Below are 15,136 nucleotides of genomic sequence, written 5' to 3'. Positions count from 1 at the left end.
GCCCTCATCCACCCACCTCTCCCTCATACACTGCCCAGGGCATTCCACTCTCCTGGTAAAGCGGTTTCAACTCACCTCTGACAGTCACATTTATCATTAAAAATAAATTCGTCCTGGCTCCCCTTGGAAGGTACTGTGCAGTGATTCAGTGGGCTTGTCACCCTCGTGGTTAGGCGCGGGGAACCCAACAACTGGATGCTCTCCAGCGCCAGCGCCTCATTTTCTGCACTGGAGCCAGAAATGTACAGTGGGCTGACATTTAATTTAGAATCCAACATACCTTGACACAAACTCATAATACAAAGGCGGGGGTGGCTGGGGGCTGCCAAGCCAGGCAGGGATGGGGGAGTCCGAGTGACAGGATGGATTTCTTTCTTTCTTTTTCTTTCTTTTAGTTTTTTATGTTTGCTTTGTCAACATGATGACAAGCCAGAGACTGCCATCAAAGGCAAAAATTAGCAGGGACCGTGTGTGTGTGTGTGTGTGTGTGTGTGTGTGTGTGTGTGTGTGTGAGAGAGAGAGAGAGAGAGAGAGAGAGACAGCGACAGAGACAGAGAGAGAGAGACAGAGAGACAGAGAGAGACAGAGAGAGAGAGAGAGAGAGAGAGAGAGAGAGAGAGAGAGAGAGAGAGAGAGAGAGAGAGAGAGTTCCTGTGTGTCCATACCCTGAGTCCGCTGGGATCTTGAGGTAAGTCTTCCGGGTCAGATATTACCATACCGGAGAAATATGTGCCAAGTCTCAGGTGTCACGGCCACACTGGCACCCGGGAGCTGGGCAATACAGTCCTAATACACATGGATGGCATCCTCACCTTCCATCTGTGTCCCTAGTTTGACCAGATCCTCGGACGCACATTCAGCGCTCGGTAAACATAGGGCAGAAAGGAAATATGTCATTTTAACCATTTAAGCAGAGTCTCTCTCAGGAGGAAGCCTGGGATTATTGGACAGAACAGTCTGATGGGCCATTTAGTTGTCGAAATCGGAGGTTCACTGCCCTGGGGAGGCGGCTCAGTGGGTAAAATGCTTGCTCTACAAACAGGAGGACCTGAGTTTGGATTCCAGCAACCACATAAAAGCTGGGTGCAGCAATCTATATTTCCACGCACAGGGGGTATAGAAACAGGATTCCAGGCTGTTGCTGGCCATCCAGCATTACCAAAACGGTCAGTTTCCATGTTCAGCAAGATCTTTAGCTTAAAAAAAAAGTTATCCACATATGTGGGCAAACACATGCACACTCATCTATTGGATGCTCAAGGATCCCTGGGGAGGAGGAGAGGGCAGAGTACAAGAGACTCAAGAAACCAAGCTGGAAGGGGACAGAGAGGGACTGTGCCCCCTCGAGGGAAAATGGAAACGGGGCAGAGCAGGCCTTGCAGAGGTGGGGCGCTGTCCTTCCTATGGCCCCCTACGGCCTGAGCAGAGAAGGCAGGAAAGAGAAGAAGTGGGGGTGTGGGGGACCCCAGATGCATAGAGTTCACCACTAGGCAGAAAAGCCAAGCAGGAGGAACAGAGTACTGGGGGGGCAGCTTGTTTGAGTGTCTGCTGCGTGCCCAGCCCGAGCATCCTTCTTATACCCACGTGGCAGGAAGAGAAGAGGGAAATCCACGGAGGATAGCGCCTGTTTGAGGTGCACATCTTACCTTATCCATTTGTTTGTTTATAGAGAGAGGGGTTTCTCTGTAGCTTTGGAGCCTGCCCTGGAACTCACTCTGTAGACCAGGCTGGCCTCAAACTCACAGAGATCCACCTGCCTCTGCCTCCCAAGTGCTGGGATTAAAGGCGTGCGTCACCACCGGCCAGCTTTTCAAATCTGTAGATCTTAAGGGCAGTTTTGTCCATCATGCCCACCAACATGTAGGTCGCTTATGGCACCTCGGACTCCTAGCGGGTCATATTCCCTCCAATGTTACAACTGTTGATTCATTTGCTTTTTCTGTTTTGGACAAGGTCTCCTGTAGCTGTGGCTAGCCTTGAACTCGCTGTGTTGTTGAGAATGACTTAGTTGTGATGATCCACCTGCCTCCACCTTACCAGTGCTGACTGTACGCCACCATGTGGTGCTGGGGATAGAACCCAGGGCTCCCTGCAAGCTGGGTGAGGGCTTCACCTACCGGGCCGCATCCAACCCTGCTTTGCCTTTTCCTAAACACTTCAAGTGTGAGCCATGTGGTGCGCCTTAGCGGCCCGATTTCCTTTGCTTGTCATTTGACGGCACAGTTCACCTATCTGTGTGTGTCCTTGGCTCAGCCCTTTCTACTGACCATCCAGCTGTGTCTCTGCTGCTGCTGTCTGTGGTCTGTTTCTGTTCAAGGGTGTGAGCACTGCTGGGAGCTGCTGGGAGCACTGGTGTGAGCCGCTGCTGGGAGTACTGGTGTGAGCCGCTGGGAGCACTGGTGTGAGCCGCTGGGAGCACTGGTGTGAGCCGCTGGGAGCACCGGTGTGAGCCGCTGGGAGCACCGGTGTGAGCTGCTGGGAGCACCGGTGTGAGCCGCTGCTGGGAGCACCGGTGTGAGCCGCTGCTGGGAGCACCGGTGTGAGCTGCTGGGAGCACCGGTGTGAGCTGCTGGGAGCACCGGTGTGAGCTGCTGGGAGCACCGGTGTGAGCTGCTGCTGGGAGCACCGGTGTGAGCTGCTGCTGGGAGCACCGGTGTGAGCTGCTGCTGGGAGCACCGGTGTGAGCTGCTGCTGGGAGCACCGGTGTGAGCTGCTGCTGGGAGCACCGATGTGAGCTGCTGGGAGCACCGGTGTGAGCTGCTGGGAGCACCGGTGTGAGCTGCTGGGAGCACTGCTTGAGCTGCTGGGAGCACTGCTTGAGCTGCTGGGAGCACTGCTTAAGCTGCTGGGAGCACTGCTTGAGCTGCTGGGAGCACTGCTTGAGCTGCTGGGAGCACTGCTGGGAGCCGCTGGGAGCACTGCTGGGAGCTGCTGTGAGGAATCGTGTGTGCCCATGCCCCTGGGGCACACACGTCTCCCACGTGACCTCTGGGCCCTCTGCAGCATCACAGAGTGGGAGGCTGTCTAAGTCCAAAAGACCTGAGGAAATTGCTGTGCGTGGCGGCTGCTCCACCACTCACCCTCAGCCACAAAGGGCAGAACCCGGGCACCTGGTTCTCTTCCCCACGGCTCAGCGGGAAGCTGCGTGGTGATGCGCCCCCGGGTACGCCTGTTACTCTGTTCCTCCATTCCCCCGCCCTGTCCCCTCACCACACCCACCCGCTGCAGGACAGCGTGCCTCACTCAGTGTGGACCCTTAGGTGGAGGGCAGGGTATCTGTCCCCAGGGAGGTCTGCCCCCGTGGACCCCCTCTCTCAGCGTTGCCTGCCAGAGGGCTGGTCTTAATGCTGTGGCGGGGCAGGCAGCTCAGCTGTCACTGCCCCTGAGGAGGCTGACACCGGGGTCAACACTTAGAAACAGTGCCAGTGGGTAGGAAGGGCACATCAGTCATCTCCTTCCAGTCCTGCGGGCTCCAGCCCCCACCAGTGCCAAGCGCTGGTCCCCCGCCCCAAAGCTGCCTGACTTCTTTCCTATGCAGCTGGGCCAATCCACACCCCCACGTGCAGGTAGAATCCACGTCCCACAGCCCCCTTTGCATGGGTGCAATTACTCAAGCATGGCTGGTGGGCTTCTGTCTCCCAGCTGGCCTTGGGTCTGAGGGTTTGTGCTCTGAGTCCCACTCAGACCCCTCAGTAGGAGTGACAGGTGACACTGGGCAGTAATAACGCCCTAACCTCACAGAGATTTCAGCCGGCCCCTCACCCCTAAATACTTGGAGCCATCTCTCTGGTTCTGTCTTCTGCTCCACCAGCAAGCACCTTCAGCAAATATTTGTTAAGCGGTACTATGTGGAGTTTAAGCCTAGTGATGTTAGCTACAGTTAAACGGTGTGTTTGAGAAAACGAACGGGGTTCTAGGGAGAGCCGCTGAGCGGCAACCATCAGAGAAGGGAGGGCGGTGCTGAGGGAGAGCTCGCTCTCCGGGCACAGGGAGTCGCGGGTGCGAGGCCCCTGGGGTCCCAGCAGAACCAGCGGGTAATGGAAAGATGAGGTTCGAGACAGAGAGAAGGCTGGATGACGCAAGGCAGGGGGCACGCTTAGATTCCACAGCAGTCATGATGGGAAGCCACGGGGACATGGCAGGTGAGGCAGGTGAGGCAGCATCCACAGGACGTCCTTGCCGGTTCTCTTTAGGCGCCACATTTTGCATGGGCTCTATGGGCGTCTGGGGCGGGTCACTAAGGAGGCTGCCGCTACTGCTGGAGGTGGAGCAGCTCGGACTTTGGTGATCAAAGAAATGGCCGAGTGGACAGGTGTGGACAGAGCTGGGATGGAGCCAGGAGGCCTGACAGACAGCAGACGGGGGAAGGGCTTTGTATCACTGTGCCGCTGTGACCCGAAGCAAAGATGCGCTTTGGCTCACAGTTTTAGGGGAAACAGTCCGTCGTTGTAGACATGGCAGGAAGTAGGACAAGAGAATGCAGGAACCAGGGCAGCACGAATAGTAAGAAGCACTCCTGCACTTCTCTCAGGGCTCTGAGAAGCTACTGTTCCCAAAGTTGAGAGACTGTGATACAGTTCTGGACCTCGCTGAGCTACTAGTAGTTTAGTAAGCTGCTGTGTTGGGAATGTTTGTTATGCAGCATTGTCAGAGCCATGACTGACTATGGCACAAACAGAGGCAAGCAGTCTTGTATAAAATCATAAAGAACACCTACTATTGCATCTAGAAACCATCTTTGTTACTGATTTAGAGCACTTCTTCCAAATCTGTGTTTGTTTGTTTTCAGATAGGGTCTCCTGTAGCCCAGGCTGGCCTTGAACTTGCTACATGGCCATGGATGACCTTGAACTCCTGATACTCTTGCCTCCATTTCTTAAGTGTTTGGATTACAGGTCAGAGTCATCATACTTGGGTTTTGTAGTACTGGGGATGGAGCCTTGGGCTTGGTGCATGCTGGGTAGGCACTCCACAACTGAGCTCCCCAGCTCTGGTGCATGCTCTGTCATTGCTGGAGACTATGGACGCACTACGCTCCCAGATGGAACTTCTTAGGAATCCGTGCCTGGGTAGGGTACGATGAGTGAGAGTTTGTCAGTGTGCAGTCCCTCGGGGCTTAGACGGGAAAATGGCAGCTCACTTAATCAATATTTACCACAGCCCAGCGCAGCCTGTGTTGTCAGACCTCTGGCCTGTAGACATTCAGCTCTGTGGACACCCGGTTCTTGCCACACCAAAACATATAGCTGCACCCTGACCCCAAGGCAGCTCTTGGTCACAGACTTGTAGAAGCTGGATGATTCAGAGAAACCCTTTCAGCTCCCTCGCCTTTGGGGAAGCCGGTGCTGACCTGTTTTCTGGGTTCCCGTAGGCGTGAGCCCATGACGGCCGCCTCTCCTTCCTGAATCATCCCCTTTGAGTCAATGCTTCAGGGTCATCTTCGGATCCGTCCCTTGTATGTACAGCTCCCAGAGGCAGCGGGACCACGTGTGCAGCCTGGTCGGCATTGCCTGGCCCTTCCTGTCGCCATCAGTGAATCCTGATTTAACTGGTGTTTAGAGACCACTGCCGAGGCATGACACCAGCCAAGAGCTGTGCTCATCAGCGTCTTTGCTGCAGAGGGGAGACCCTGAGGTTGAGCAGGGGTGTGGCCTTTGTGCTTAACTACATATGTTACTGTGTTACCCAGCTGGGAGAAGGTCCCTTGTTCTTTTTGTTTGTTTGTTTGCTTTTGGTTTTCTGTTTTCAAGACAGGGTTTCTCTGTGGACCCTTGGCTGTCCTAGAACTCGCCCCATGGGGCTGGGGCCCAACACTGTAGACCAGGCTGTCCTCAAACTCAGAGATCCTCCTGCCTCTGCCTCCCGAGTTCTGGGATTAAAGGCGTGCGCCACCACTGCCCAGCATGGTCCCCATATTCTTAAGCCTTTAAATCACATTTGCTTTATTTTTAAATTTCTATTACATTTTATTTATTTAGTGTATGTGTGTGTTCATGAGTGTATGTATTGTGCACATGCATGTGTACACTGTGCTCCACACAAGTAGAGCTCAGAGGACAACTTTTGGGAGTCATATCTCTCCTTCCACCTTGCAGATTCTGAGAGTCAAGCTCAGGTCGCCAGGCTCAGCTGGAAGTGCCATTGTCCTCTGAGACATCTACATGGCCCATCAAAGGCCTTTCAGAAAGGTGTGTGTGTGGCCTGTGGCTTTAGGAAGCCTTCCAAAGACAACCAGGGTCAGCAGGGGAACAGAGAGATATGAGTAGCAAATTCTGATGACACCCTGTTAAATATCCCAAACTTCCTGAGTAATTTAGTCTATTTGACACTGGTGGTGTTAGGTGATGTGTAAGAGGGTATTCTGGATGCCCGGAGCTGAGCTGGGCTGAGTTTCCATGGGTACCAATTCATCCACCCTCCACAGGGATCCATCTTTTAGTAAGGTTACCCCATTTACAGATGAGGGAACAGAGGCCCCAAAAGGTCTCACAGGGAAGCCTGGAGCGCTCACACACACACACACACACACACACACACACACACACACACACACACACACACACACACCCGTGGCCTGCCTCCAAAGTTGAAATGGCAGGGCTGCATGTTTGTAAATCTTACTTCTTTTTGGACATTTATTTCCACTTTGTAGCTGTTGATAAACAACACACCATGAACAGCCTGTATCACAGAACAGCCTCACACATCTCAGCCAGCCTCACTAATTATTCCCTTAGATGGATTCCCAGGAAGAGAATTACGGAGTCAAAGGGCAAGCCTGTCTTTAAGACACTCCATCCCCTCACCCAGCCCGGCCTTGCTTCTGCAGTCTCAGGATTTCTTTCCCACAGAGCCCTGGGTTGGTGGGAAGACTCCAGCCTTGGCCTATCCTTTCCTACGCTGATGGCCTTCTCTTCCCCCAAGGACATAGGGCAACCTCTCTCCTACCGTCTCTGGTCCTGTCCTGCAGCCCGGAAGACAGGCTAGCGCTGCCCAGGGGCCACAGGGAGGCAAGCCTGTGATGAAGGAGAGTGCTTGCTTCAACACACAGTGGGCTTGGTCATGGATGGATGGATGGATGGATGGGTGGATGGATGGATGAATGGATGGATGGGTGGGTGGATGGATGGATGGACTGATGGGTGGATGGATGGGTGGATGCATTAGTGGATGGATGGGTGGATGGGTGGATGGATGGATGGATGGGTGGATGGATGGATGGGTGGATGGATGGATGGGTGGATGGATGGATGGGTGGATGGATGGATGAGTGGATGGATGAATGAGTGGATGGATGGGTGGGTGGATGGGTGGGTGGATGGATGGGTGGATGGATGGGTGGATGCATTAGTGGATGGATGGATGGATGGATGGATGCATGAGTGGATGGATGGGTGGATGGGTGGGTGGGTGGATGGATGGATGGATGGATGGGTGGGTGGGTGGATGGATGGATGGATGGATGGATGAATGGGTGGATGGATGGACTGATGGGTGGATGGATGGATGGATGGATGGGTGGATGGATGGATGGGTGGATGGATGGATGGATGGATGCATGAGTGGATGGATGGGTGGATGGGTGGGTGGGTGGATGGATGGATGGATGGATGGGTGGGTGGGTGGGTGGATGGATGGATGGATGGATGGATGGATGGACTGATGGGTGGATGGATGGATGGATGGATGGATGGGTGGATGGATGGATGGATGGATGGATGCATGAGTGGATGGATGGGTGGATGGGTGGATGGGTGGGTGGATGGATGGATGGATGGGTGGGTGGATGGATGGATGTGTGGATGGGTGGGTGGATGAGCTCTGACTTCATCTGCTCCCAGCGACAGAGCAGCTACCTGTGGACCGGCCCCCTTATCTGGTGTCACAGACCCCCCACTCAGGGAAGACGGCTTGCTACTGTGGGGGAGGGAAGGTGGAAAGAAGACCTGGTGTCTGTCACCAAATCCCATTGTCACCTTCCTCCTCATCCTCGTTGTTACTACCATCACAACCACAATCACTGCCATCGCCACCACTGTCATCAGCACCAGCTTCATTCATTCCCCCCCCCCCCCCCCCGTTACCACCACCACCACCACCACCACAATTATCATCACCGCGTCACTATCAACACCGCCGCTGCCGCCACCATCAGCTTCCTCTCCACCGTTGCCACCATCATCACCGCCACTGCTTTTGGGGTCAACTGTATCTCTTAGAACCGTGCCCCTCAGCAGGTCCTCTCATCTCAGACACTAGGCTTTCACCTGAAGAGCTACTCACCGTACTCACCATGGTAGCCTCTGCCAGCTGGGGTTGGACCACTACTGCCCCTCCGCCTGTCTGGTTTCCTCCCAGAGCGTCCCCACTCTCAGTGTGACTACCCTAGAGCTCAGTTCTAACCTGCACTCCACCCTGCTCCTGACCGTCCCCTCGAGGCTTACTGTGAACTCTAGGCTGAAGGGAAGCCTCTCTGACAAGGCCAGCCGCAGCTTAACCCTGATGCTACCAAGAAGACGGTGTCACACAATGCTGCTGCATCACCCACCCGAACCCAGCAGCAGAGGGGCAGATTCTGGCCCTCTCCTTGTCACTCAGGCGGTATGAGACCATCCAGGCTTAGGCTGTGAACGGGAGAAGGGTCTCCAGGGGTGTCCCCAGCTCATGACGCCCCCTCCATTCTGCCCAGTGCTCCCTGTCTGAAGCCTCAGCTCAGAGCAGACAGCCAAGTTAATCCTGTCCCGGGCTGGTGGTCACCCGACTAGGCGGGGGGGGGGACGACTAGCTGCCCAGAAAGCTGGTGCTGAGTTTGGGTTGGCGGCCAATGGCATCATAGTACCACCTGGAGATTATCTACCAGTGGCTAGTTCCCAGCAGCAGGCCTCAGCGCCCCAAAAGAAAGCGGCTAGCTATTAAAGAGATTCATAGGAAGGGGTGAGGCGAGAGGGAGGGCTAATCAAGCTGTCCTGATTGTAATTGTCCAAAGGTGCTGGCCTTGCTCATAAACAGCCGACCTCACCCGGCCGCCTCGGCATCTCAGCAGGACTTCTCCCTGCTGGGACCATGCGAGGTAATGTTCTTTCAACATAACTCTATTTAAATTCACATTTCCATCATCCCCCAGAGGAGCCGCGAGAGAGCTGAGCTGCGTGGTATAAGCCGGCAAAGGATTAGATGGGGTGGGTGGTGGGGTTTTTTCCTTTTTCCTTTTCCTTAGTGATGGAGATGGGGCTGTGGTGGTGTGGGGTGGGATGAGGGGGGGGGGCTGTTCTAGAATCCTGCAATGTCAGAACAGGAAGAGCTGCTAACAGCCAGCCAGTTTAGCCCTCTTGATATCCAGATAGGAAACTGAGGCCCGCAGGGACCCTCAGCATGCCCAGAGTCCCTTTGTGGCTCCTTCTCCAGGAGACCCTGGGTCCAAGGATGTGGAGGGTCATCTGGGGGAGAGGGCAGCCCGAGGAGGGTCTGCAAGACCCGGCACTTGTTGCTTGTTGCCTGCAGACCTGACTTTCCTCCGAGCCAATGGACAAACCAGCAGGACTCCCAAGAGACCCAGCTCCTTCCCTGCTGCTCTGCTGAGCCCAGAAGGTGACAAAAGTCACCTTCCTCCTACACAGCTGACCCTCATTTCCTCTGCAGGAGGCCTCTGGGGGCTGGCAAAGGCCATGGCTTCTCAGGAGAATATGAGAGGTAGGTGGGACCTGCCAGGCAGACCAGGGCCCTGGCACAGGGGTGGACAGATTGGCCAGGGGTATGGCTCCCTGGGGAGGGCCAAGTCTGTGTCACAGGCAGAGCCCCGGCAGTGAGGGAGAGCAATTTGGGAGTTAAGGGGAACTGCAGGCCTGCTGGCTGTTGAGTTTGGCTGGGAGGTGCCTGTCTTGGGGACTGTCACCTGCAGGGTGGGGGAGCTGGAGACAGCAGCCAGTAGGCAGAGAGAGGAAGCACAACATTTGGGGAGTCCTGCCTCCAGTGGAGAGAACACCAGGGGCCTTCAGAGAGATATCTGCTTCTGTTTTTTCACACTGCCTTCAGCACTTTGGGCACTGTGGACTAAAGCCCAGCTAGGTCCCCCTGCCCGGAGGCCTCACCATAGGGACAGTGGGGGTGAGCATGGGGTCCTCTTCCTCCTGGCAGGCAGACAGAGCCCAGTAACAGTGCTGGTGCCACGTTCAGGAGACACCCTTCTCTGCTCATCATGAGGAGGCAGCTCCGCCTGGGCTCTGGGGAGGCTGGGGAGAACCTGGGAGCCAGGCACCCTGAGCATCTGGTCAGCGGGGTCCTTGTCTGTACTCTCTGGCCTCAGTTTCCCCATCTGTTAATCAGATTCCTTACGAAAGTCAAAGAGGTAAGGGACACGCAGCTGCTTTGCAGAAGGGCTCATGAGCAGTCACAGGTGCAGATGGCGGCTGGGCAAGGGGGGGTGTCAATCACCAGAGGTAGAGGCGTGGGCTATGGTGGATTGCTCTGGCTGACCAACCTCTGCATCCAGAGCAGTGGAGGGAAGCTGTCCTGAGTGCTGGCCCAGCCCTGCTTCTCTGAGGGACTTTGGGTAAGAGAAAGAGACAGCATCTCCTAGAGTCTCATCTTATTTATCTGTAGATAAAGATTTTAAAAAGTACAATAGGACAAACCTGCCTGAGTACTACAGCATGGGCCTGACATGTACAAGGGCTCTTGTTATCATCATCATGCCCCTAGCTCATTGTGCTGGCTAGTTTTCTGTCAACTTGACGCAAGCTAGAGTCATTTGGAAAGAGGCGACCTCAACTGAGAAATGCCCCTGCCAGATCGGTTGATCTGTGGGCAAGTCTGTGTGTATTCTCTCTCTCTCTCTCTCTCTCTCTCTCTCTCTCTCTCTCTCTCTCTCTCTCTCTCTCTCTCTCTCTCTCTCTCTCTGTCTCTGTCTCTCTGTCTGTCTCTGTCTCTGTCTGTCTGTCTGTCTGTCTGTCTGTCTGTCTGTCTCTCTCTCTGTGCAGGGTTTCTCTGTGTAACAGATTCTGGCTGTCCTGGAACTCACTTTGTAGACCAGGCTGGCCTTGAACTCACAGAGATCCACCTGCCTCTCCCTCCCGAGTGCTGGGATCACAGGCGTGCACCACCAATGGCCGGCAGTGCATTTTCTTGATTAATGATTGATGTGGGAGAACCCAGCTCACTGTGGGTGGTGCCATCCCCAGAAAGCCAGCGGAGCAAGCCACGAGGAGAGGAGCAAGCCAGTAAGCAGCACCCGCCATGGCCTCCGCATCAGTTCCTGCATCCAGGTTCCTGCCCTGTTTTGAGTTCCTGCCCTGATGGGCTGTGGCGTTGGATTGTGAACGGAAAACCCATTTCCTTCCCCAACTTGCTTTTGTTCATGGTGTTTTATCACAGCAGTAGAAACCCAAGATACTCACTACCACCAAATTGTGCACACCTTTAGTTCCAGCACTCAGGAGGCAGAGGCAGGCAGATTTCTGCAAGTTCAAGGACAGCCTGGTCTACAAAGCTACACAGAGAAACCCTGTCTGGAAAAAAAAATGCTATCACCGCCACAACCACAATCATCAATCCCTTACCACCACCACATAATCTCCCATCACCGCCGCCGCCATCGTCATCGCCATCATCGTCACCACTATTGTCAGCACCGTCTCCTTCGTCACGCCTACCCATCACCATCACAGCCACCACCACCCCTGTCACCCACCTTCACCATCGCCACTCTGCCACGGGCACCGTCTCTACCTCACCTCATGCTGCCCTGCACAGAGGCCTCCATGCCCTGCTCTCTGCAGAGACACCAGATACTTTCCCGGGGCCAGGCTTAATCTGCACCCTTGAACAGTAAGTACCACAGAGCTAAAACATGCCCACTCACAGACCCAGCATTAATTCCTTGATTACCAGGCTCCAGAGCTCCGCCAGCTCGGGGCCACCTGTGGGGCCTGATTATGAAGCAAGCGCCTATTTTTGGCCTGGGTTTACTGCTCATGGCTCCCACCTGCCACTCTGTCCCTTATAGTCCCCATAAATTATGAACTTCAGCGGGCTTACAAAGGAGCCCAATGGAATAAACCACTGTTGTCTCTTCTTCTGGGACCCTAGCCTCAGAGGGGTCTGTGAGGAGACAGGGGGAGAGGGGCTTGACCAAGGCCCTGCTATCCTTCCCTGGAGCCTGGGCACCACTCCCCCTGAGGCCCTGGAGGAGGGTAGGTTTCAGGGACACGGACAGTGTACAGGAGGTGAAAGCAGATTTGACTCATTTGTTCTGGGAGTTTCCTTGGACTGCTCCATCTACTCCTTACAATTTTACCTAAGCTGTCCATACCAAAGTGGCCTTCGTAATAAGTAGCCTATGTGACTCCCCCGCCCCAGCCACCTTGAGTCTACCAGGAAAGTGCCCACCCTGTGTCTCTAGAGGCTCCAGAGCAAGTCTGAGGGTCAGGGCTGGTGGCTGACAGCCACCCAGGCCCTGTGGGAGGAGAGGGCATTCGGGCACAGGAAGGAAGACAGGGGTGAGTGTTGGCAGGGTGCTCAGTGTGTCAGCACACAGGCTGCCCTCCAGTGAGGAGGCTCCATGGCAGTCCTGGCCCAACTGACCTGAGCCCCTGTCCCTGACGGGGAGAGCGCAGGTGTGAAGATCTCCGAATTGGACCCCCAAAAAAAACATCAGCTAGGATCCTGCATTGGAACTTCCTTACATTTTCCCGTGAGTCCCGAGGCCAGGATGGACTCCACTGCCTGTGTGGCTGGGTCCCCGGCCCAGGCACACACCCATCCCCAGAATCTTCCAGGCAGAGCCTGAGGACCAGAGCATCTTGGACATGAACACACAGGCCTCCAAGGATGGTTGGAAGAATGATCTTTTTTTTTTTTAAAGATAACAAATGGTAGAGGAATTGAAAACATGCCTCACATGTGAAGCTGGCCTGCGCATGCCAGCTTGGAGGGTGGGTGTGGGCTGCCTGGGAGGGGGCGGAAACACAAAGGGGGCTGGGGAGGCCGCAGAGCTGTAAGGACACCTGTCTCTGAGCAACGGCCCAGATGTGACAAGCTGCTTCCAAGGTGACAGCACCCCCTCTGTCCTCTGCACTGCAGGTCCCGCCGGCCCAGGGCACACCTGGCCCCTCCCGGAGGAACCCTCCTGCCGTATATCTCCTGTCCCCATCTGTCAAATGAAATGTCTGGCATGACTTCAGTTGTGATGCCCCATTCAAACGAGGTATCATCTGGGAGCCCCGCCCCCACCTCCCCACCCCCCACCCCCCCTCTGCAAAAGAAAAACAGCAGAGCTGTTCTGGGTTGGCCATTCTTGAGGGTCTGGGCTGCCCCGCTCGCCTCAATGTCCCCTTCAGCCGCTCCTGACTACTGTTGTGTGACTTCTCCTGGGGAGATAAGAGTAAGCCCCTGCTCGCCAGATAGGGCATAGTGACAGACCCAAGACTCCAGTCAAGTCTGTGTGGGTGACCACAGCATGGGTGGCAATTTGCTATGCCAGGCAGCTGCCAGGCAGACAGGCCCCTCTCCCTAACAGTTCTTGGACAGCTCTAAAGAGGGGGGTGGTGAAACCGGCAACTTTATGAGCCTGATTTTTTATTTGGAGGGGCAACATGCGGCTTGTGTGGAGGGGTCAGATGTAGGAATTGGTTCTCACCTTCCACCATATGGGTCCTGGGGCTCAAACTCAAGTGCTTAGTCTTGGCAGCAAGCATCGTCTCACTGGCCCCTTCTGAGCCGCTCAAGTCCATCTGATTCCCGAGCCCTGTAAATTTGCTTAGCTGGAATGCCGAGAAGGGGCTCACTCCATAGCCCTGACTGTAGCCTCTTTATGTAGGCCAGGCTGGCCTCAAACTCACAGAGATCTGTCTGTCTCTGCCCCTGAGGATTGAAGGTGAGGGCTACCATGCCCAGCTTCTCGAGTCTCCCTCAGAGTACAATAGCTGCACAATACAGCCTCACAGAGAAGTCTCCTCAGAGAGCCAGAGGCTGCGGGCACAGATGTATGCTTCTTGGTGCAATCTCTCTGTCTCTGTCTCTCTGTGTCTATCTCTCTGTCTGTCTCTGTCTCCGTGTCTCTATCTCTCTATCTCTGTCTCTCTGTGTCTATCTCTCTGTCTATCTCTGTCTCTGTCCCTCTCTCTCCCTCTCATACTGAGATTGGTCTCTGTCTCAGGTGTGCCAGGCAAGCACTGACCTACATCGCTGGCCCCAATGCCCCAGGTCTGTCTACGCATGGAATCCTTTCTCCTAACACAGTAGCAGGCAATCTAAAGACTCTGAGTAGATCTGGGCCTTGTGCCAGCCTAGCCAGTGACTGTATGGATGGCCGCGGAGCCAGGGTCCAGATGCCAGCTGAGGAAGAAGGTGTTCACTGGGCCTGGGGACATAGTTCAGCCAGTGAAGTTCTCTCAGAACCCAGTGGGGACGGCAGACAGGTGGATTCCTGGGGATCACTGGACGGCCCGCCTAGCCTGCTTGGCAAATTCCAGGCCAGTGAGAGATTCATCTCTTAAAAATAAAAGGTTGAAGCCGGGCAGTGGCGGCACACGCCTTTAATCGCAGCACTCAGGAGGCAGAGGCAGATGAATGTCTGAGTTTGAGGCCAGCCTGATCTACAGAGTGAGTTCCAGGAAAGCCTGGGTTACATAAAGAAACACTGTCTCAAAAAACGGAAAAGAAGAAAAAGTAAATAATGATTTCACATCTGCTTTTTACACAGAGAAATACTGTCTGGAAATAATAACAACAAATGAGTACAATAAAAGGTTGATGATATCCAAGGTGGTCCTCTGAATGCTACAAGCGTACACACACACAAATACACACAAAAGATTTCTATTAACCATTCACTGCTCCCCCCACTCCGTGTGTGTGTGTGTGTGTGTCTGTGAGTGTGTGTCTGTCTGTGTCTGTGTGTATGTCTGTCTTTGTGTGTGTGTCTGTGGACACAGAGCCAGCAGGCTGGAGCAGGGCAGTTCAGCCATGGGTGTCAGAAAAGAGGTTATGAAGAAGGGTCCTGAGCAGCACTCAGCCTGAGCATCTTGACGTGGACCAGTTCCCCTGGAGGGGAGGCTTGGCCAGGACTAGGTTCGAGTCAGTCTGAAGCTTCAGGATGGACACGCTGAGCCAGGGTAGACCTTGAAAAGCCCCGCAGCGG

The 15,136-nt window shown here is 54.7% G+C and overlaps 1 protein-coding gene across 1 annotated transcript in view; it reads left to right on the top strand.

Moving 5' to 3' along the window:
- Nucleotides 1–9,063: 9,063 nt before the first annotated feature.
- Nucleotides 9,064–15,136, top strand: part of LOC121140145 (laminin subunit gamma-3-like) — a gene marked incomplete at its 3' end in the record, with an annotated part of 28,735 nt that continues 22,662 nt past the window's right edge. The window contains 3 exon segments of the mRNA XM_040744849.1: nt 9,064–9,070; nt 9,502–9,588; nt 9,640–9,690. Coding sequence (XP_040600783.1) covers nt 9,064–9,070; nt 9,502–9,588; nt 9,640–9,690 — 145 coding nt within the window.

This window comes from Mesocricetus auratus, unplaced genomic scaffold (assembly GCF_017639785.1).
Source record: "Mesocricetus auratus isolate SY011 unplaced genomic scaffold, BCM_Maur_2.0 Super-Scaffold_100004, whole genome shotgun sequence".
Lineage (NCBI taxonomy): Eukaryota > Metazoa > Chordata > Mammalia > Rodentia > Cricetidae > Mesocricetus > Mesocricetus auratus.
Note: the sequence above shows the minus strand (reverse complement) of the source record. Positions and strands in the feature narration are given on the sequence as shown.